This window comes from Citrus clementina, unplaced genomic scaffold (assembly GCF_000493195.1).
Source record: "Citrus clementina cultivar Clemenules unplaced genomic scaffold, Citrus_clementina_v1.0 scaffold_3, whole genome shotgun sequence".
Classification (NCBI taxonomy): Eukaryota; Viridiplantae; Streptophyta; class Magnoliopsida; order Sapindales; family Rutaceae; genus Citrus; species Citrus x clementina.
In genome coordinates this window covers 10,833,413-10,856,523 of record NW_006262339.1, presented here as the reverse complement: position 1 = coordinate 10,856,523, position 23,111 = coordinate 10,833,413, and the positions used below count along the sequence as shown (strand labels likewise).

General features: G+C 31.0%; 2 protein-coding genes across 2 annotated transcripts in view; one reads left to right on the top strand and one right to left on the bottom strand.

Moving 5' to 3' along the window:
• Positions 1–17,521: 17,521 nt before the first annotated feature.
• Positions 17,522–20,011, bottom strand: LOC18046464 (transcription factor NAI1). The gene is made up of 3 exons (XM_006440977.1): positions 19,634–20,011; positions 17,990–18,307; positions 17,522–17,605 (listed from the first exon to the last, which is right to left on the bottom strand). The coding sequence occupies exons 1-3, from the start codon at positions 20,009–20,011 to the stop codon at positions 17,522–17,524; spliced, it is 780 nt and encodes a 259-aa protein (XP_006441040.1).
• A 2,359-nt stretch (positions 20,012–22,370) lies between these two features.
• LOC18046463 (2-alkenal reductase (NADP(+)-dependent)) overlaps positions 22,371–23,111 on the top strand; it is a 3,651-nt gene continuing 2,910 nt past the window's right edge. The window contains exon 1 of the mRNA XM_024186979.1: positions 22,371–22,388. Coding sequence (XP_024042747.1) covers positions 22,371–22,388 — 18 coding nt within the window. The remainder of the gene's footprint in view (positions 22,389–23,111) is intronic.

Here is a 23,111-nt window from a genome sequence, read left to right as displayed (position 1 = left end):
ACTAACTATAATAATGCATTCACTGATTTTCTAAATCAACATCTATTGGAATAGCATCACAATCTTTTCTGTCATAAATTCCTTCGTCATCTTTCTCATCCAACTCACATACTGGAAGTTTGTTAGATAATGGAGAAAATACATCCACGTCTTCACATCTTTCCCCATTTAACTTATAAGCTTTGTCGGTCACTGAACAAACTATTGATTTATTATTATCTAGCTGGTCCTTTATATAAATTACTTGCTTTGCATGACAAACTAGAATAAAGCAATCAGATTTATAGCCAAATCGATTTAAATCAACTACAGTGAAACCTAAATTGTCAGTGCAAACCCCTCTATCATCTACCCAATCACACTTGAAAAGTATTTTTTTAACCATTAGATAATCAAGTTGCCAAATCTCATCAATGACTCCATAAAATGTCATGTCTCCAAAATGAGGACTTTTATCTTTTGAGCTTGAAATTTGTAGTGTTAGCAACAACCCTAACACCACTATTTTGGGTCATACGATTACAGTCCCGGTCCCTCGTTGTAAAATTGAAGCCATTTATTTAGTAGCCAGAGAAGGTCACCACGCTTGAGCGTGGTTTGTTTGCCAACCAGCACACTATTTCGTCAATCGGCACATTATTTGCTTTATCATGTGTCACCTATAATTTAAATTAACAAGTACAGTAATTAGTAACATGTAGAAAAATCTTGTTAAAGTTTATATCATATATTGTATTTAGTTAAGTAATTCTAACCTTTGCTTGTAACCAACCAGAAAATGTACATATGTGTTCATTTTGCAACCACAGATTTGTTTTTGCCTTATAGGGGTTTCTTGATGCCAAATAATGCATATGCTCCCTACAGTGAGACCATATTAAGATTTAAAAACTAGTATAGTAATCTAATAATACAATTGTAATATTTTTTTGGAAAAATTAATAGCTTACTCGATATATATTTGGATTTCAGGGGTGTTCATTAGAATACACCGGTGTGCTTGTGCCAACAAAGGATCATCAACCACCTTTATGTTTGCACCTCCCAAAGGCTTTTCGACAGATAAATCAATTGGACAACCAGTAGGCAGCCCAATAACATCACAATTTGAGAGGTACTCAGAACAAAATGCAAGTGCTTCTTCTGCAATATAACTTTCTACAATACAACCCTCAAGGCAGTAGCGATTACGAACATAATCCTTGAGAGTTTTCATTTCTCTCTCAAAAGGATACATCCATCGAAGATAAACAGGCCCACATAATCTAACTTGTTCAACTAAGTGGACTGTTCAATGGATCATTATGTCAAAAAAGCTAGGTGGGAAGTACTGCTGCAGTAAGCATAAAGTGATTACAAGTTCCTTTTGCAATTGGTCAAGAGTATTAGGATCTACCATTTTACAACACAATGTATTAAAAAAGAAGCACATCCTGATTATGACCCTTCTCACATTTATAGGCAAACAGTTTCGAATGACTAGTGGTAGAAATTGTTGCATCAAAGTATGACAATCATGGGACTTAAGGCCTTGAAGCCGACAATCATCTATTGAAACAAGGTTTTGGACATTGGAAGAATACCCATCAGGGACTTTCACACCCAGCAAGGTTTCACAAAACTGTTTTTTTTTTCTTTTTACTCAAAGTATATGGAGCTAGAGGTAGGACTTTGTTTTGTTTTTTGTTTGTTTCATCAGGAACTAGTTTTCCCTTGATCTTCAAAGACTTAAGATCTTTTCTAGCATTAATCCCATCTTTTGTTTTGCCTGGTTGATGAAGTAATGTACCATACATGTTCTCGCACACATTTTTTTCAATGTGTGTCACATCTAATTGATGGCGAACTAATAAATGCTTCCAATAGTCTAAGTAAAAAAAGATTGACTTTTTTTTGTACAATTTTTCAGTTATGTTCTCATCACTACCACCGCCATCATGTTTCCGCTTTTTGGCCTTTCTTTTCCCAAACTTAATATCTATATCTTCCACCATATTAAGGATTTCCTCACCAGACAAAGTTTTAGGAGGCTCATTCCACTCTTACTTTACATTAAAAACCTTTTCCAGTTTCCGAAATAGGTGACCAAGTGGTAGAAAGCGGCGATGACCCATATATGACATTTTCCTACTATGTGGGAGCCAACATGCACAAGTGTCTATCCCACAAATTGGGCAAGTATAATAGTCCTTAACAGTACAACCAGAGAGGTTTCCGTATGCTGGAAAGTCACTGATTGTCCATATCAAGACAGCCCGTAAATTAAAGGTTTTTTTTTTATAAGCATCATAAACATCAATACCTACATCCCATAGAGTTTTTAAGTCCTCAATCAAAGGTGTTAGGTATACATCTAGATCATTTCCAGGTTGTTTAGGGCCAGATATCAAAAATGACAACATCAAAAACTTTCTCTTCATACACAACCATGAAGGAAGATTATATGTTATTAATATAACATGCCAACAACTATAAGTAGTGCTAAGTGTACTATGTGGGTTAACCCCATCAGTTGAGAGAGCTAAACGGTGATTTCTAGGTTCTTGTGCATATTTTGGCCACTTATTGTCAATTAGTTGCTAGGCTGGTGAGTCTGCAGGGTGGCAAAGTTTTCCATCTCTTATTCTTTTATTAGCATGCCATGTTAAATTTTTAGCTGTTTGTGGCGATTGAAACAATCTTTTCAACCTAGGAATATGTGGAAAATACCATAATACCTTTTTAGGAACCCCTTTCCTAAATTTCGTTGAGCTATCTTTTTTTCTTTGATACCTAAATTCTCCACAATTTGGGCATTCAGCAAGATCAGCAAATTCATTCTTATACAAAATGCAGTCATTTAGACATGCATGTATTTTTTCATACTCTAAGCCTAGCGCTTTCATTGTTTTCTTAACCTCGTACATTGACATAGGTAGAGTATTATTATTTGGCAAAATATCATCAAGGACTTCTAATAAAGCAGAAAACCCTTTATTGGACCACCCATAGTTCCATTTCACATTGTAAAGTCTCATTAAACTAGATAACTTTGAATGTTTTACACTTAGGAACAAAGACTTTTCAGCATCTTCAAGCATATCCTTAAAAGAACTAGGATCTCTATCACAATGCTCGTAAGCATCTTCGACCATGTCAATTATGTTATTGTAATCATGACATCTAAATCTTTGACTATGTGAATTGTCTTCACACTTTGTAAATGTAGATTTAGAGTCAGTCTCACCATGCCAAGTCCAAACAATATATCTTGGGAGAAAACCTTTTTCAAATAAATGATCCTTCACCTGTTGAGGAGTATGAAACTCTATATTACAACAAAAGGTGCAAGGACATCTAACTGACATTCAGTTTTCAGCATTCAAAATGGAAAAATCTAAGAAATTAGTAACTCTAGAACGATACTCTACAGACAATCTATCACAAGTTATCCAACTTCCGTCCATTTCAAATATTTTACCTGTTGACATATGTAATGTCAGTTTAAGTTTAATTAAATTGCATGATTAATTTAATGTTCAATGTTATTATGATTATAGTTGCAACTTAAATAGGAGATTAATAGGTAAGATGGGTGCTAATGACTTTTTAAGTAGTCGAACTAATTCATAAGTCAAGTAACTAACAAAAGTTAAGAGTTCAAATAAATAATGTCTTCATACCACTTTGCAAGCCATTTTTTTCAGATTCTATAAATCACTTTTTAACTTCAAATACAACATGCAGAACTACTTTAAAACAAGCATTTCTTTCTTGAATCAAACACAAATCATCAACTTTATACAATCTCAAAATACTCACAACCACGAACTTAATTAATTCATATCATAGTCATTGTCTCTATTACAAATCTTCCAACCAAAACAGAATAAATAAACAAGTAGGATTATATAACAAAATTTGCCTCTCTTCATATGAAACGGAGATGTAAATAGTTCATAACCACTAAATACACAATCATTCAGCCAATATAACACCCAAACAATCATCTCCTAATCAGAAAGGCAAAAGTTAAAATGAAATTTCATATTTTAGTACATTCAAAATCAACTAACTTATTAATCAAAGTTAAGAAACGGAGCTAACAGTTTATTTCAGAAACAAAAAAAAAATGCACATTCCTAGTTTTAAATAACAATGACAGTAAATCACATGCACAAAAGTTTGAAACCGGCCTCAAATGTGGCAGAAAAAATAGAGTCGCAGCAGCAAGTGTTTTGAGTTTAAGTAATGCACCACTTAAAATGCCTGTATTTTTGGACTGCATGTGAATGAAGATATAGAAAAATAAGAACAAAAATTTCAAGTTACAAATAAATAAAAGAAAAAAAGATTTGAAAAACAAAACCTACTAGAGTTGCACTACTGTTCAATTTCTGAACATCTGAAACAACCCAAAAATAAAAATTAAAAAATATTATTCATAAGCCAAATTAAAACAAACCCATTAATTAAATTGCCCAAAAAAATAAAATATTCAGCCATTACCAGTTGATAACCTCCTCTACAATTCTGTCTCTGGACTTAACTTGTGAGGGAGAATGAGATTACTTGAATACACAACCGATGGTGCGACTTCACCCCTTGTCGATGGCTTTTACTTGCTTGCTTAGTATAGGCACTGGATGGTTAGTTGGGGAACAAATCCCTTCTATAACAAGCGATTAGGGTTTTGGTTTGTTTTTCAATTTGAGGAAAATGGAAAAACGAAATGGAGTTTTAGCTTTTCATTATCTATCTAAATTAATTGAATTTAATTTGTAAATGGATAGTGCAAAACAGAAGAGATCGAGAAGAGAAAAAAGAAAGAGAAAGTGAATGATAAAAGCAAGATAGAGACAGTCGATACAGTCTGGGTAGATGGGGAAAAGTCAAGTGTGAGTTTTTTGTTGTGTTATTTATATTTTCATTGTTTAATAATTTAAATATTATTATGACTTTGACTCATCGAGATTTGATGGTCTGTGCTCCAAACATTAAAGCTTTAAATCTTAGAGCTCTCAGGTTCGAGATGGAGCTAAAGCAAATTTTTATGAATTTTTTTTTATCAGTGATCTTTGATGTTTAATTTACTGACACCCTAGTATCATTAATCTGTGATTCCTATTTGTCAAAAGCGAAAAATGGTGCATATGTACATAATTACTGACACTTTTTGCAAAGTGTTAGTAACGAAGTGTCAGTAAAGCCCATTTTTCTAGTAGTGTGCCAACATTTTGTTTTGGGTTTGTTGTCATAAACCCAGAATTGTTTCCACCAATTTTAACTGTTTTCAACTAATTTTCTCACATTTAGAACGTGTGGATAATTTAATTGAGCTCAACGTCATTCAAACTGTTTTGTGTCTAAAGTTGTTAAGTTGTCATGTGATGAGCACATGCTTAACAAACTTATTTGACATGGGATTGCTGTCATACACCTAATTAAAGCTTCCATCCGACATGTCATTTTCCATCTAATTGTGATGTTTAAAACTCATAGCTGTAACCAACAAGGTCTTTTCTCCTTGTATTTAGATTTTGGTTCACCCTATAACAATCTCCACCTATAACCTAAATCCATGCATTCCATCGTTTTTTCTTCTCATCCATCTGTAATTTACTTTCTACAGATGCTAGCTAAGTTTAAGCAAAGCTCAAGCTTAGTAGTTGGAATTGATTTTGGTCAACATATCAGCTATATTATAATTGGTATGGATTTTTACTAGCTGTACAGTGCCTTTAGAGCCTTCAAGTCTGATGAAATGGAGTTTGATGTCAATATGTTTTGTCTTCTCATAATGAACTTGATTTTTACTCAAACAGATAGCACTTTGGCTATTACAGAAAACATAACTGATGTTTGAAAGTATCCCAGTTTATTCAATATGCCTCTGAGCCATATTGCTTCTTAAAAGCTTTAGCACTAACCGTATACTCAACCTCTGTGGTTGATAAGCCACTACACTTTACAATATAGCTTTCCAGTTGTTTGGTGCAATTGTTTATTGTAAATAAGTAACCCATAAGAGATGTTTTATTATTAAGGTCCCCTACATAATCGGAGTCAACATACCCCATTGCTAAGTCATCATCTTGTCTTTTACCTCGTGAAATAAGCCATAGCTTGATGTTCCTCTCAAGTATCTTAATATCCATTTCATAGCCCTCTAGTGCTTCTTATCAGATTTAGCCATAAACTTACTGACAACACTGATAGCATACGCAATATCTAGCCTTGTCAACACCATTGCATATATAAAGTAGCCTACAACACTAACATAAGGTGCTTTTGACATTTTAGATTTTCTTGTTATGTAATTAGACATTGTCGGTTTGATTGTCGAAAATGGGCTCCCAGCGGTGTCTACATTGCCTTACTATTCAACATTCCAAACTTTTCCAACATTTTAGTGGTATAACTCTTCTGAGATAAGAACAAAGTTTTGTTTATGCTATCTCAAATTAATTCCATCCCCATTATTTTTTTTTTGTTAAACCAAGGTCTTTCATCTCAAACTCATACTTCAGCTATTGCTTCAATAACTCTATTTAATCTATATCTCCATTAGTGAACAACATATCAACAACATATAGTATCAATAGATCATGTCACCCTTATTAATCCTTTTGAAGTAAACACAACAATCAAAACTGCATCTCAGAAAATTTAACTTTTGCATTCGATTGTCAAACCTCAAGGATCATTGTTTGGGTGATTGTTTCAAGTCATAAAGAGACTTCCTCAGTAAGCATACACAATCTTGTCTTTTTGAATCAATAAAGCCCTCTGGTTGATCCACCACAATCTTTTTTTTTACAGTTTATCATGCAAGAAAGTTGTTTTAACATCCATCTATTTAAGATGCATGTCTTTTATAACCATAAGTGACAAAATTATTCTGATTGAAGCATGCTTGACAATTAGAGAAAAAACTTCTGTGAAATCTATTATCTTTTTCTCTGTGAATCCCTTAAAACCAGCCTGGCTTCGAACCTTTTTGGTCCAATATCACTAATTCATTCTTTGATTTTATAAATCCATTTGCAACCCATAACCTTCTTGCTCTTAGGTTTCTGTATTAGCTCCTATGTCTTGTTCTTATTAAGCGATTCCATTTCTTTCTGCATAGCTTTAAGCCACTGTGATGAATATTGACTTGCAATAGCTTCTATATAAGTTTTTAGTTCTTTAGTATCCAATTCATGTACTGTTGTCAAGGCATATGCAATTAAGTCGGCATATCCTAATCACTTAGGTGGTTTTACTGTCCTCTTCTGCCTATCTCTTGGAAGTCAATAGTCTTAGATAGTAATTTGACTTGTTGTTCTAGTAGCATCCCCATTCGATTCATCACTATTATGTTCATCTTTATCTTTTATCATGTGTATTCTCATTCAACTCCACCTCAAAATGTGATCCATCAGGCCCTAGTATCTGTAGTATATTATTGTTAATAGATGCTTGAGTCTTCAATATTTCAATTACAATTCATCTGGAAACTGAGATATTTTTTCAACAATGTATGACTGTGGGATGATGTGTTCATCTTTAATGTGAAGTCCCCTACAACCACACATTGCTGAAAAAATATCTTAGTTTCTAGATAAATTGTCAGGCAAAAAGCAGATCCAACAATTTTTTGGGATAATCAACTATGCAGTTGATCATATCGAGAATCTTTCATAGCATAATCGATGTATACCAGACATTGAATATTACATCCTTACTGAAAATACATCTTGGTGGCTATAGATCAGTATGCCAAAGCTTATAGCCTTTAATTCGTTCATGGTATCTTAAGAAAGCACATTTCAAAGCTCTGGGCTTGAGTTTTCCTTACTTAGAGTGTGTATAGGTAGTATAGCCAAATATTTTTAACTTTGAATAATCTGCAAGCTTATCTGACCACATCTCATAAGGGGTTTTGAATTCTAAGGTTTTTAAAGGGCTCTTGTTAAAAAGGTAATAGGTTGTGCTTAAAGCTTTAACCTAAAATGTCTTTAGTAGCTTAGAATAAACAATATCCACCAAACATTTTCCATTAGGATCCTATTCATTTTTTCAGTTAAACCATTTTATTAAGGTGTATGCCTTACTGTCTATGTCTTATGATACCATTCTTACCACAAAGATCATCAAATTGCTTATTATAGAATTCCAAACCATTATCAGTTCTAAACCTCTGACTTTTCTATTTATTTGAGTTTCAACCAACACTTTTTAGTTTTTAGAACTTTTAGAGGCCTAATCTTTACCCTTTAAAGGATACATCCAAACTATCCTAAAGAATCATCAACAAGGGTCGAAAATACTTAGCTCCACCTAGAGGTTATGTCTGTAAAAGTCTCCACAAATCAACATGTATGTAATCTTAAATACCTTTAGTTGTGTGTACTACAATCTTAAATCTAGTTCTTGAGGACTTACCTAGGATGCAGTCCTCACAAAACCCCAAGGTATTTATCTTATCTTTTCCAAGAGCTCTTTATTTTTCTTGTTCTTTTATCCCCATTTCACTCATGTGTCCCAACTTGGGATGCAATAATAATATTTTATCGTGAATATGATTTTCAGTAACACTAACATCACTAGATAAGGCTATACCTTGCAGTATATATAAACCATTTGACATGTCACTTTTCATCAATACCATTGACTCCTTGATGACTTTCATCATACTGGATTTAACTCTAATGCTACACCCTACCTTATTTAGCATGCTTAGAGAGATTAGGTTTCTTTCAAGCTCAGATACATGTCTCATATTAGACAGTTCTCTGATTATGCCATCATACATTCTAAGCCCTATAGAGCTTATTCTAGTAACCTTACAAGATATATTATTCCCCAACATTACTTTACCACTATTATATGACTAATAAGTAGTAAAAAGATGTTTGCTTGTATATGACATGTACAACTAGAGTCAAGCACCCGTTTACATTTAGTTTGGTTACAAAAGGCCATAAGAACTCCAACTGAGTCATATTCATCTTCTTGTTCATTAGAAACAACAGCAGCATTGCCATTTCTGTATTTTCCCTCCTTAAGCTTATTCTTCCTGTCAGGGCAGTCCCTCTTAAAGTGACATTCCTTATGCTAATGAAAACACTTTAAGGTTCTATTTTTGGACTTTGATATTCCTTTTTCCTTCCCTTTCCAGCCATCCATTTTTTGGTTCTTCCTCTTGCTGTCAATCCCTCACTATCTCTTGTTTAAGATTTCTCTAAACTCTTTTTAAGTTTAAAGTTTCCTTGACAACTTGCATAGTTAAAGAATGTTCCCTATACAATAAGGTGTCAACAAAATGTTCATAGGAGGGTGGTAATGAAGACAAAAGAATAATTGATTTGTCTTCATCCTCAATCTTCACATTGATATCCTCTAGATCTAGGATCATTGTGTTAAAAACATCAACATGAGTAAATAAAGAATGCTTTTGTTGTGCAAATTTTATTGTACTTACAAGCGCACGAATCTATTGAAGTATAGATTTGTGGTGATGAGTGTTGATCCCACAAGGAGGTAGATTTAATTATGCGCATGGTTAATTTTTTAAGTGTATATGTGAGTTGGTTGGAGGTGAATTTTTTTTTATCTTAAGATCTAAAATGGCGGGAATGAATTAAAGACGAAAACTATGCAAATAAAGCGTTTGAGTCTCTAGATTCACATTCAACACTTCACCATAGGCTTAATATTTCCTTTTAGTTTCAATTAATTCATAAGGGGGGTATTTCCCACTTCTCATAATCCTCACTCTAACAAATATAGTATCAAGCGTTCAGTGTGCCAGAGGGTAATTTCACTAAGTGTGGTGTCAAGAACACGCTGTGCTAGACGATAATAATTTTTTTATCGATAACGTGGCAAGACCGTCCACTAAATAGCTTAGATGCATTCTCTGTCGACACTGAGTTAAGAGGACCCATAAAATACTAGAGGAGAATTTCTCTCTAATAAATATGGTGCTAAGTACTCATTGTGCCAGACAGTAACAATCCTTCACTAGGGAGCTAGTATACCGTTCAAAATCTAGACATAATACACTGTCTGTCGGTAATGAATCAAATCAACCACATAAATCAGAGAAGAAAAAAAATAAACTTACCTAATTAAGCTCATGGATCATGTCTAGGCTACACCTTCAACCTAAGCTTGAAACCAAATTAACCACTCATAATTAAACTAGGGGTAAAATGATAATTTTGTTAAAATACATAAAAAAATACAACATGAAGAGAGGATTACAGAAAATGGAGCTAAAAAATGGATTCAGAGGTGTCAAGTTAAAAGGGGAAGCCTTTTATTTATAGATACAATGGGTAAATCATGGTCATTCGATGAAAACAATTCGGACGCTCAAAATTGGGCCACGTGGCAAGTTTTGATTGGCTAGAATATATCATCAGTCAACACCACATTAGCATTTTGGTTTAAGAAGATACTGCCACGTCATCGGTCAACGCCACATCAGTATTTTAGTCTAATAGTATCCTGCCATATCATCGATCAACACCACATCATCAGTCAATGTTACATCATTGGTCCAATAGGATGTTGTCACGTCATCGTACCGTATATGTGAACAGTGCTACACTTGTGAATAATATCGTATATGTGAACAATATCGTATATGTGAACAATATCGTATATGTGAACAATATCGTATATGTGAATAGTGTCGAATACCCTTTTATGCTCCTCCTAAGGTTTTCGATCGTTTTGAGTTAAAAAATGCTATCCGTTTTGCTGTCTAACTTCTCATTAGCCGTGAAATGACTAAAATATCCCTGAAATACTTAAATTATAATAAAGCACACATAATAAAAGTTCAGAGGATTTAAACACATAAAATAGAAATGTTAGTGAGATTTGGAGCACGAAATGACAATTTTACCTTTTATAAATATGCATTTTCCAATACTCAATAGCCTGCTTGCACTTGGAGAGTGTATAATCTTTTCTTTGTACTTAGCCTCTTATCTAGAAACTTCTTAGTATATAGATCTTTCAATTTCTTCCAAAGACCAGTAGCTGTAGTTTGATTCCCCCACCTCTCTTAAAACTCCTCCACCTAGACTCAAAATCATTGTGTTGTGTGCCTTGTCCATGGTATCTTGAAGATCTTCTTCTTTAATCTTTCTTGCTTTTTTGGAGCTTTGGCTATCCTCCAAGACTTCTTCAATGCCCTGATCAACCAACAAATCCCTCATCTTGAACCTCCATAGATGAAAATCATTCTCCCTAGTAAACTTCTCCACATCCAACTTCTGAGTAGCCATTCTTAAAGCAAGAATCATATATGTAAGCTCTGATATTATTTTGTTGCAAATTAGATCAAGATTAGAGGTTCAGCCGTGGTGGCCTACATCCTTTTGGGACAGAGGGCTATGACTTTTTCTTTTTATGTAAAATCAGGGCACGAGCTTTTCAAAAGGTTACAATGAATTGAATCACCTAAATCACAGTCACGAGGACCTTATATACAAGTTAGAAGCCACTAGAAAAGTTTGTTCAGAAGCTAGCTTTTTGTTTTGGGTTTGTTTCCCGCTCCTTTTAACCGTTTTCAAGTGATTTTCTCACATGCAGAACATGTGCAAAATTTAAGTGATTTAAAGGACATTCAAGGCTTGCCAATTTGTGTCTAAAGTTGTTAAGTTGTCACATGATGAACACGTGCTTTACTTAACAAACTTGTTTGACATGGGATTATTGTCATACACGTAATTAAAGCTTCCATTTGACGTGTCATTTTGCGTCCAATCGTGATGTTGTCTAAGACTCATAGTTGTAACCGACAATGTCGACTCTCATTGTATTGAGATTCTGGTTCACTCTATAACACTTAGGATGGCTTCCAAAATATTTATGAAGAAGTTAATCACCATATCATTCTATTTAAAAATGTTTTGTAGACAATTATTGGAAGACGAAAACATTTTCTTTCCAGAAGATAAAGAAAATGAGTAACGATTACGGTAAAATTAAACTTTCAGTCGGCTTTCTGACAACCATGGCACATGTCCAAACGTGAGTTTTAAACTACTTTAAACAACTGAGTTGAAAGTATAGATGGTGATAATTGAAATTCCATTGAGCTACAAAGATCATTTGGTAGTTATTCAAATTCTTTTATAACATTAGCTGTTATTTGGCTTCCAATTTTGTTTGAAAGATTTCTCCAATTAATTTAGTAAGGAAAGTTGTTACTTTTTATATTCTCTATACTTTGCTTCCTCTCTATTTAACGATATAAATACATAAAATAAAAATAGGGGCTAGATATGTTGCAACATAGCTTGACCCTCAAATTATAGGTAGAAATATTTGTACTCTAGAAAGAAACTCCAACACTCATTTACTAAATGTATTCGTTAATTAAGTTTTTTAAAAAGTTAAACTTTTACGTTTTACACTTTTAAAAAGTCACCCAACCCAAGAAGTTCTTGTATGATTTTAATATTAAGGTCTTGCTAGGTTACAACAAAAGTAACTTACAGCTCATATAAAAGCATGCAAAAACTGCTTATATAAAAGCATGAAAAAACTTGCAACATGGTAGTGGATCGTGCATGTTTTTGTATGGGCTGTAAATTACTCTTGTTATAATTTAAGAGTTCTCCCCATTGTATAGTAATTATTGTCTATACTTGCACATGCTATCAAAATCTTGAACAACAAATTAATAAGTAACTTTTCTTTTTCTTTTTTAATCAAGACAACAAATAAGAAAATTTAAAGTAATAAAATATGAATTTTTTTGTAGTTATGATGAGATGATTTTCTGGGCTTTACCAAATAGATATCAATCATTGGGTTTGATGATTGATATGACGTATGACCCATTGACCCTCTACTATGAAATTAAATAGCAGACACCGATTGAATTTGAAAGAAAAATTGGCTATTATGACTTCCACATCATAAAAGCAGTGAATGATTTAGTTTTATGGAGTTAGATCTAAATATTTTGTGTGATGGAACGGTTTGACGTTGAGAATAAAAAATATAATAGGGATACCTTATATTTGTGTTTAGAGAAATTATTTATTTATTGGGTCCGCCTATCGTGCAACAGTTGCACGGTATTCCATTTTTTGTCTTTTTTTAACTTAGCCAATGGATCAATAGTTAAAGTGTTCAACGGCCAGGATGTGTTCAATTAGTTATTAACATTTAAGTTCCTACTATTTATTACAAAATCATAAAAGTTAAAAGTTTTTAAATATTTACTTACATAATTTCTGTTGTTTTAAATTTTTTAAAGTTTGACCCATTGACTTAATTTGATCATAAAAATAATTGATGGTGTAAATATAATAATGTAATATCACATACAATTTTTAAACATATGAAAATTTGATAAATGTAAATAATATTTTTTGTTATATAATATATATTTAATGTAAAATAAATAAATTGAATATGTTTTAAGAATATAGGTTATTAACCTTGATACTTTAGAAAATTATAAAATAAAAATGTGAAATTTCAAAATAAGAAACATGTAAAAAGTCTTAGGTTGTAAAATTTTATTATTTTAATATTACAAAACTTTACTCTTTTATTACATTTTTGTTTTTAGCATTAGTCGACATGTTAGTTTATTTATACATACAATATGTTAATTTACCTATAAAATATCAATATATATATAGCCCAACAAAGTTATAGAAAGATAAATAAAGAATAACATAAAAGGAAGTTAGTTTATTTTTTTTAAGAATATTTCAAAAGCATTTGAGCTTCATATTTCTTGAGAATTATCATTTTTTTAAGATATTTGAGCTTGTGAATCTTGTTGTAATGATAATTTATTATTTATTCTTGATTAAAAATAATTGAATAGTAAATTTATTGATTTCCAAATGCTCTTTCAAATATAGGGTAGTTGGTTAATTTTTATTGTATTAGCCTAAACTTTGTAATTATAGCTAATCAACCATTGTAAAAGATCTACCACGATTATTTTTACTTTCTCTACATCCCTCTAGACCATCATCACTCAAAAAGTTAAAGGTCCGTTTGGCACACTATATTATATTATATTATGTTATGTAATGCACATGTATTATATTATATTATATTACATTAGCAATATATTATAATAATTATAATAAAATTATACAACATTTGGTAATTGGTATTATCATGTACTGCATTAATTTTGTACTAATATTAAACTAAAATTATTTAAATTTATTATTAATTATATTAAATTATTATTTTCATAATTATTTTTAAATAAATATAATATGATATAATAAAATAAAATAATATTATAGTATAATTTATTTTTATATTTTTTTATTTATTATAATAAAAATAAAAAAATAAATAAAATATATGTAATGCTTAATTAAGGCAAAATAATAATAATGACAGTGGTATTATTTAATAGTCAAAACAAAAAAACTTTATAAAGTTTAATGATGATGACGACGACGACGACAATATTAATATAAATATAATAATTAGAATAATAAGATTAATAAATTTATTAATATTAATAAAATAATAATTCAATAATAGTTCAGTAATAAATTTAATATATTTTAAAAATAGTGACGGTAATAAAATTAATAAATAATAATAATAATGATAACTGATTAAAGCAATCATAACAATTAAAATAAAAATTTTAATAATAATAATAATAATGACATTAATAAATAATAATAATAACAGTTAAAAAAATTTTCAAAAGTCATTTTATAATTTTATCCAGAGAAAAGGACCTATATATAAAAATTTATAACTTATAGTATCTATTCAGTTTTCTTATAAATATAGGGTAGTGTACTGTAATTGTTAGAAAAAGACAAAATTCAGTGGTACCGTGTAACTGTGCACGGTAGGCAGACCCTTATTTATTTATATTAAAATATTTTTAATGGTAAATGACATTATGAAATATTAGTAATATAAAATTTTATAAAATTATGAGGAGGTATGGGCTACTTGAACCTTTTTACACCCAGTACAAAAAAAATATATTTATTTTTAAAAAATATATATTTACCCACCATCCATCCGTTTTTTCACCGTTTTTAAAAAAATACACAAATCTTTTTTTTTTCTGGAATCCACCTGAAGTTAATATTTTTTTCATTTATCTACTCTCGTTATAACACCGTTAGAACTTTGCTGACATTATAAGGATAAAATTGTTATTTCATAATGACACAGTGGTGAAAATGTGCAAAACAATATAACTTTAAGTGGAGTTCAACAAAAAAAATAATTAAGAATTGCGTATTTTTGAAAAAATATGAAAAAAAGGTAGTCGGTGGATAATTTATCTTTTATATTTGAGGGTAAAAACGTCATTTATACAATATTCCGTTAGTTTTCTTAACGATCTCCAAACGGAAGTGGAAAAGTGAAAATAAATGTAACTTCAAGTGGATTCCAACAAAAAAAAAAAGAATTGTATATTTTTGAAAAAGTTAAAAAAATATGGGTGAACGATGGATAATTTTCCTATTTTTAAATTTTTAAATGTCAAAATTATCCTTCAATTTTTTCTTTCATTTACGGGTGCGTACGCCCTTTCTACCATAACAACCTGCAAACTAAATTACCACTTGCACTCTATCATGGAAATTAATTCTTTATCTTTCTTATTAAATCATAATTGCATTTTCAATTAATCATGACTACATTTCTTGAATTATTGAAGTAAAACTCTAGGAACCTCAACCATATGCATATCTCTGCTGGGACCATCAATATCTTTTAGGCAAGGTTTACAATTCATGTAATCATAATCCATGCTCTTCAATAAGGTCAAAGGATGTAAATGTCATTTGCATCATGATTTCCCTTTTAAAAGATTTTACGTGAAAAGAAAATTTAATGGCTTTCATGGCTGATAAATTTTGTTTGAAATTTATTTTTGAATGCTGGGTTTTGTTTCGTTTTCAATTGATGATGGCCTATAGAAAATTATACTTATCAATTTTTGATAGACAAACATTAACATTCACTTGCAATTGAACATTGAAAGAAAAAAACATGTGAAGCAGTTTAACATTCACTTGCAATTGAACATTGAAAGAAAAAAACATGTGAAGCATTGGGTGAGAAACTGAGAAATATAAAGAGAGAGAAAGTAGGGTTTATTAGGTAATTTCATAAAAAATACTTTAATAATAAAAACTAAAATTAAAAGTGGATGTAGAACGAAACCGGGTTCAAATATCTTCGCCCAGTTATGAGTATTCATTAGAGATGGCCAACGGGCCGTGCTGTGCCAGCTCAGGCCCACCAAGGGAAACCTATGCGTACTAGTGCTTGTGCCGTGCCGTGCCGTGCCCACTATGTGTTTTGTGCCGTTCTTAATTTTTTTTTGCTTAGGCCCGGCCCGGCACGTACTGTGCCCACACATGCCGTGCCGTGGGTCGTGCTATGTCTAGGAAAAAAAGAAAAGCCCATTCAACTTTTTTCCTTTTTTATTTTTTAAGAGCACATGCCAAGTTGTTTTCTTATTTTTTTCAAGTCTATGTACTTATTTGATCCATATGTCTTTATTCAAATTTCATAGAACAAAAAATTCAAAACTCAAGTCCATATTCAATAATAATAAAAAGAGAATGTACTATTAGCTACTAAGTTTAACTGTGTGGTATTAGAATTATTTTTTAGTACTTAACAACAACAATAATAATAAATTTTTTTAAGGGTTAACTTAATTGTTAATTTGAAATTACGTAGAGTCATATATCATAGTTTATAATAATATTAATATATATTTAAAAAATCATGATATTTATAATTTTATTTATTAAAATCATGATATCAATTATTTAGTTAATCAATTATAAGCATAAATCAATTATAATTTTTTTGAAACTAAGAATTAAATAAAATTAAAAAACTTGAGCTAATAAAATATATTAAAAGATTCAATTTTAAGTTTACTTTTATTAAAAAATGAAACGTGCTTATTGCGTGCTTTTTCACGTGTCGTGCTTTGACCCATCTATAATCGTGCTGTGCTTTTAAAGCACACGTGCCTAAAATTCTAAGCCAAGCCCGGCCCAACCCACGTACGTGTCATGCCGTGCCGCGTGCTCTACCGAAATGTGCTCGTGCCGTGTCGTGCTGCACGGACATGTATCGTGCCTTATGCCGTCCGGCCCATTGGCCACCTCTAGTATCCATAGTATATTTTTCAAAGTGCAAATAGATCTACCCAAATTTTATTACTCCGAACAAGGAAAAAAGACAACTCATTTAGCATATTTTTAAAATGATTATAAAATATATTTTTAATTTTTAATGAATATTTAGAATTTAACAAAAAATAATCTGTTGGTACAATTAGTTCATCATTTCTTATATATCTCATTCTTCAATAATAACAAGAGAGAATTTTTCAGTACTCAGAAATCAACTTGCTTCTAGTTTTTATACGTATAGGCACAAGAATTCGTTTCTGTTACATGGATTGGTATTTAAAGAACAAATGTTCATGACATTTTATCCATCATGACCAACATATACTAATTTTACTTATAAAATACAAAATGATTTACCCAAGCTTGATAAACTTCGAGAGAGCCAGTCGTAGATTTTTCACGAGTTCCTTGACCGTCAAGCAAAATTCAACCTCCATCTGTGCAATAAGGAACTTATTATGTAAGAAATGCATTTCTTCATCAAAATATGTGTGCAGAGTGTCATTTTCATCACGCTTAGAGTTGATTTATAATTCTTTTGGGCTCTGATAAATTTCTAGTATCGATTTGGCCATCTCATTTTGCTTGTTAGAATAATAAAAACAAGCGGACATTGATGAATGGTGAGTGTGACATTTTCACGAACAAATTGATTATTGAAAATCTTTGCAGACTAAAACTAATTAACTTGTTTGTTGAAATTATATATTTACTCAACATCATATATGAAATAAGGTGTCGGAGACCAAATAAAAACGCTAAAAATCAATTATAAGAGAGGGACCTAAATGTTATTTTCCCAATTATGTTGGACAACTCACCTGAGCAACAACTGTTATATCCAAGGCATAATTGCCAAGAGGGATAGTCCTGCTGTTAATCACCACTAGATGAAGCTTCTCAATTTCGCTCACAATATTCGAAATGAAGCCGATGTTTTGTTTCTCACAATGGATTCTAATGAGCACATTATTATCTGAAACTCTTACTACAATGTCAGGGAGTGTTTGCTGGGATCCCTTCACTGAAACAACTGATTCCGGGGCCTTCCTTTTAGTCTGCTCCACGAGTTTCTTCCCCCTTTCTTGAAGCTCTTTCAAATGCTTGATAGTGCCTTCAAGAACAGAAGCCTTGTTCATCTGTTAAAATTCTAAAAAATGTTAAATATACACAAGTTAAATAAATTCATCTCAGCTGCAAAATTCCGCAACTTATAAAGGTCGGATTTGCACCATGAATAGTTTGCTACAGTACTACTAAAAAATAAGCATACGGTTGTGTAGAAAATGTTGGATCTTTAATCTAGCATTGTTAGATCTTTAATCTAATTTTCGGTTTATATGTGGATAATTATGTATTGCGGATTGTCATATAAGATTAGCGCAATTAAAAGTGATATATTAAGGTTATATAGTAGTATGAGTTTCAATATATCTAATAGGGTGTGGGCCTTTAATGTATAGAGATATAAGTGTAATTTTTATTTTTAAGATAGGCTAAAATAGGTATACCAAAAGACAGCACGAAAAGTTGTCTATATAAGTGGTTATGATTCATAAGTCACACGTATCATACTATTTTTTCTGACATCCCATCATTAGAGTGAGAGTACATAGAAACGTTTCTCTAGGAGAATGTGTTAATTTGGAAGACAAATCATATAACTCAAAAGAACAATTAAATATTTTGGATTCAGGTACACTCCCGCATATCCTATTATTGATTCTTGATAATACAACATGAATGTTTTTGAATTATAAATGATGGCTTTCACAAAAGGTTTAATTATTATTCTAACAGAAAATCCTTCATATATAATACAAATCCGTGCTTTATAAGTTGTGGACGCCAAAAGCCAAGAAGCCCTCATATATACACAAAGTTTTCTTTTTCCCTTTTTCCTTATGGAAAAACTTGACTATATATATTTTTCTTCTAAAAATTGATATTTAATTTGTTGAATATATATATGCCATTAAGCTAAAAAGCTTGCCCATAACAATGTATATACATTGCTAAAAAAATGCTTCACACGTTGCATGCGCTAGGATTTAGTTGACTAAATAAACTAACGTAAAAGTTTCACCAATCGTGTTAATTAATGATCAAACTAAGCAGTTCAATTTTGTAGCTTCTAAAGGAGATAAAAGGAAAAGGGATTAATTTAGGATAAAGATTCAATATTGAGCTGAGTTTTTATTAAATATTAAATTAAAGGTTGTTAAGTAAGAAAAATGAAAAATATAAAAATATAAAATAAATCCTAATCCTAAATTTAGTGCTTGGGAAAAACTCGTCTCAACACTCCATTTATTTAACCTTTTGTTTCTTTTTGTCCATATGTATTGATATTTCAAACAAATATTATTTACTGTAAATTGAATCATATCCAAAATTCATAATATAAGAAATTAGAAAACCTTAAAAAAAAATAAAAATCATTCAATAATATTGAAAATTATTACCTGTTTTATGCCAGGAATAACGGCTGAAAGAGCTATGAACTGCTGGTTCATCTTTTCACGGCGCTTTCTCTCTGCTATTACATGTTCTTGAGCTTGCAAAGGGCTTCTACTTGCTACTCGATTTCCCTGACCAGGTTTGTTAACTATTCGGGTTTTCATTGCCATTAAGTTTTCATCAGAAGCCCTTTTATCCTCAGACTTGATGGTGCAATAATATTCCGAGTTTGGATTCGACATTTGAGAGTAGTAGGAAGCTAATGAATCTGTATCTTGAAAAGAGATTAGCCCGGAGAAAGACATAGAACCATGAGTTGTACTGTTGCTTTGGGAGTTTCCTTGGTATTGATGGATGAAGGTAGAATCCTGATCCACATCCATTGGCTGTGTATTGATAGAATTAATTAAACAACTACATTATAGTTAAAATCATTTAAGAAAATTGAAAAAAAAATTGGAACTAATTAATAATAAGCTGCGCAATTAAATGAAATAATTAATTATGTTACCTGTTGAGACAACCGTTTGGTGAATGAAATTTCCATTTAATTAAAGCACTTTGCTTGTTTCCTTCTTCTGCCTGAAAAATTCTGAAAAATTAATTTAAAAAAATTAAGGGGAACAAAAAGAAATTAAAATGTACTAAGGTCATAAATTTTTTATTTTTTGGTTTTCTAAAAGAGGGAAAAAATATTTGTTGTATGAACTCTGGTAGAAATACTGGTGAAAATGCGAAATGGAAATAATTTTGAGAAGAAAACAATCGAAACATTTAGGAGAAAATTTTATATACATAAAAAAAATGTACAACAAACTAATAAAATCATAAAAGAGCTAAAAGTTTAAAAATCAAAAGAATGAATTAGCTTACCTTTTCAATAATGATATATGACCAAAAAATTTCTTTGGTCGGCTTGTGAATAATAGAAATCCTAATATCTTCCAAACCCTAGCTCTTGTAGATGCATATATAGCCACCTCTTTAATTTTCTCCAATATTTTGGGTCAACAGTATGAATGCATCCCAGTCCTTCAAATTATTATACAAAAAAAAAAAAAAAAATTTCTCTCATTCGTTTTCTGACTTGCATAACAAGAAATTACAATATATATTTTTTTTCATCAATATGTAATAGAATAATAGATAATGGGACTATTGAGAAAATGGAAAAGCATAACTTAATTGCTCTATCTTCTCACCATACAGCTTCAACTCAAGTATAAACATAATGAATATGATGGTTCTGAAAGAGTAATAAATTAATAGTCCTTCTAAAAAAAAATAAAGAAATTGTCTACAATTTAATTATTTTGGTTCAAGAGCATTTAAAAATTAGCATCTTAGTATTTTTTTATTCATTATTTTGTTCATTTAAGCACATCGATTTCTTGACAAATGATAACAGTAAATAAAAAAAAATTAAGAGACAGAGGAAATTAATTGCCTGAAAATATTAAAATATGTGTATTTAATTTTTTCTAGGTGTGCGAGCTGTACTTATCGTTTCTGCATGTCAAAGGCACCAAGGGTTTCGAGAAGCGTATGGATTAATTAATTAATTTTTCAATTGTTAAAGAATTAATTAAGTAGACATGGTGCAATACCGCCACGTGACAAACGTTGTTGATTTTTAAATTAATATATATATATACAGAAAAAAATTTCAATTCCGGATTAAATTTTGAGACCGATATACGGTGTCGTAAATTACTCATTATAATGTTATTAACTAATTTACAATACTATAAATTTGTTCCAATTTTAATCCTAAATTTTAAATTCAGATCTGATCCTTTTCAGATAAGAATATCCTCATTTTGTGTAAATTAAAATGCTACTAACAAATAAAAAAGATATAAATTTTAATTTTTTATTCTTAATATATTAAAAAAATGTGTTTTTTATGTGTTAATGATATCTTCACTTTGTTAAAATAAAAATCTTCTCATTAAAAAACTTAATATTATTATAATATTTATAAGTGTGTGTGAGCATGTTACCTGGCCTGCGCTATCGCTATTTATAATTTAATTCAAATTAAGACTGCGTTTGAACAAATTTTCTTGTGGGGGGATTATTTTATGATCATTTTGAAATAATCTTATCTTAGGCCCGGCCTTTGACAATACTCATAATTGATCATTTTAACGTTATTATTTTTAAATCCTTAGATCTACCTGAGGCACGATATATATATCCAAGGCGTAAATTAGACTTATTAAAAATATTATTATTCAAAACGATAATAACAAAACGGAAGAAGGTGTTAAGACAATTGCTCTTCATGTTTTTAAGTGTCCTTATTTAAATTTGGGACAGTAGTTATTTCTTCTTTGCTTTGAGCTCGAATTTAGTGGGAAACCATTCTCTTGTTACATGGATCCATTTTTCCCTTCCAATATTTTTCTATTGGGGCTTCCCTCATTCCTTTTATTGGGCATAATGATGAGAATCATGCTTTAATTAGTTTTAATATGCAACGCCAAGCAGGTTCGTTCGTTCAGTCCGAGAAGTGCATTTTGGAACTGGGTTGGAATGTCAAGTGGTTGTAAATTCAGGGGTTCCCACTATAACCGAACATGAGGGAAAGATCATTTATACTGATATTGACAAAATCATTTCATCGGCAATGTTAATACCTATAGTATCTCGTTAGTTTTGTATCAATGTTCAAATAAAAACACCTGTATGCATCAAAATCCCTAGATTGGGAGGGGTAAATCCATTAAAAAAGGGCCAATGGATTTCTCCGTTCCTGTACTCCATTAGAGAGTTTTCAATATTTATCAAATATGTTCCTATCTAACAAAATGCTATTTGATCAAATGACAAAGATGTTGTAGAGAACATATGACTTCTTCTAAACACTACTAAAAAAATAACTTTCACTGATACTAAGTTATTGATACTAAATAAAAAAGTATCAGTATTTGATGATCTAAGCAACTTTTAGTATGTTTTACATATTAGTGCTAGTAGTTATTGATAATATAGCATCATAAACTTTTACTGATACTAAAATATATATTTTTAATTTTAATTTTAATTTTTCTTATTCTAAACGACGTAGTTTTACTTTTAAAATTAGGGTATCTTAAATTCAACACTTGTGAAATTTTTTGGCCCTTAACAAAACGCTTCCCTCTTCATCTTCCCTCTCTCCCAAATCCTTTCCGCTCATTTCAAGAAACCCCAAATTGAAATAAAACAAAGGGTTATTTATCGTCAACCCCCACAATTTTCAACTATATGCACCGCGCACCCACATCTTTCAATCATGTGCATCCGCCCCCATTTCCGTCCATATACCGTTAACTTAACAGAAAAGAAGGGTAAAATGATAATTTTGTATTAGATTAAAATAATATATAAAAAACCTTATAGGCACAATTTTGTATTATCTTCTTTTGACGAATGTTGTTTCAAATTCTGCTCACAAAAATACAACAGCACAGACAGTGCTATACTCCACGCTAGCTT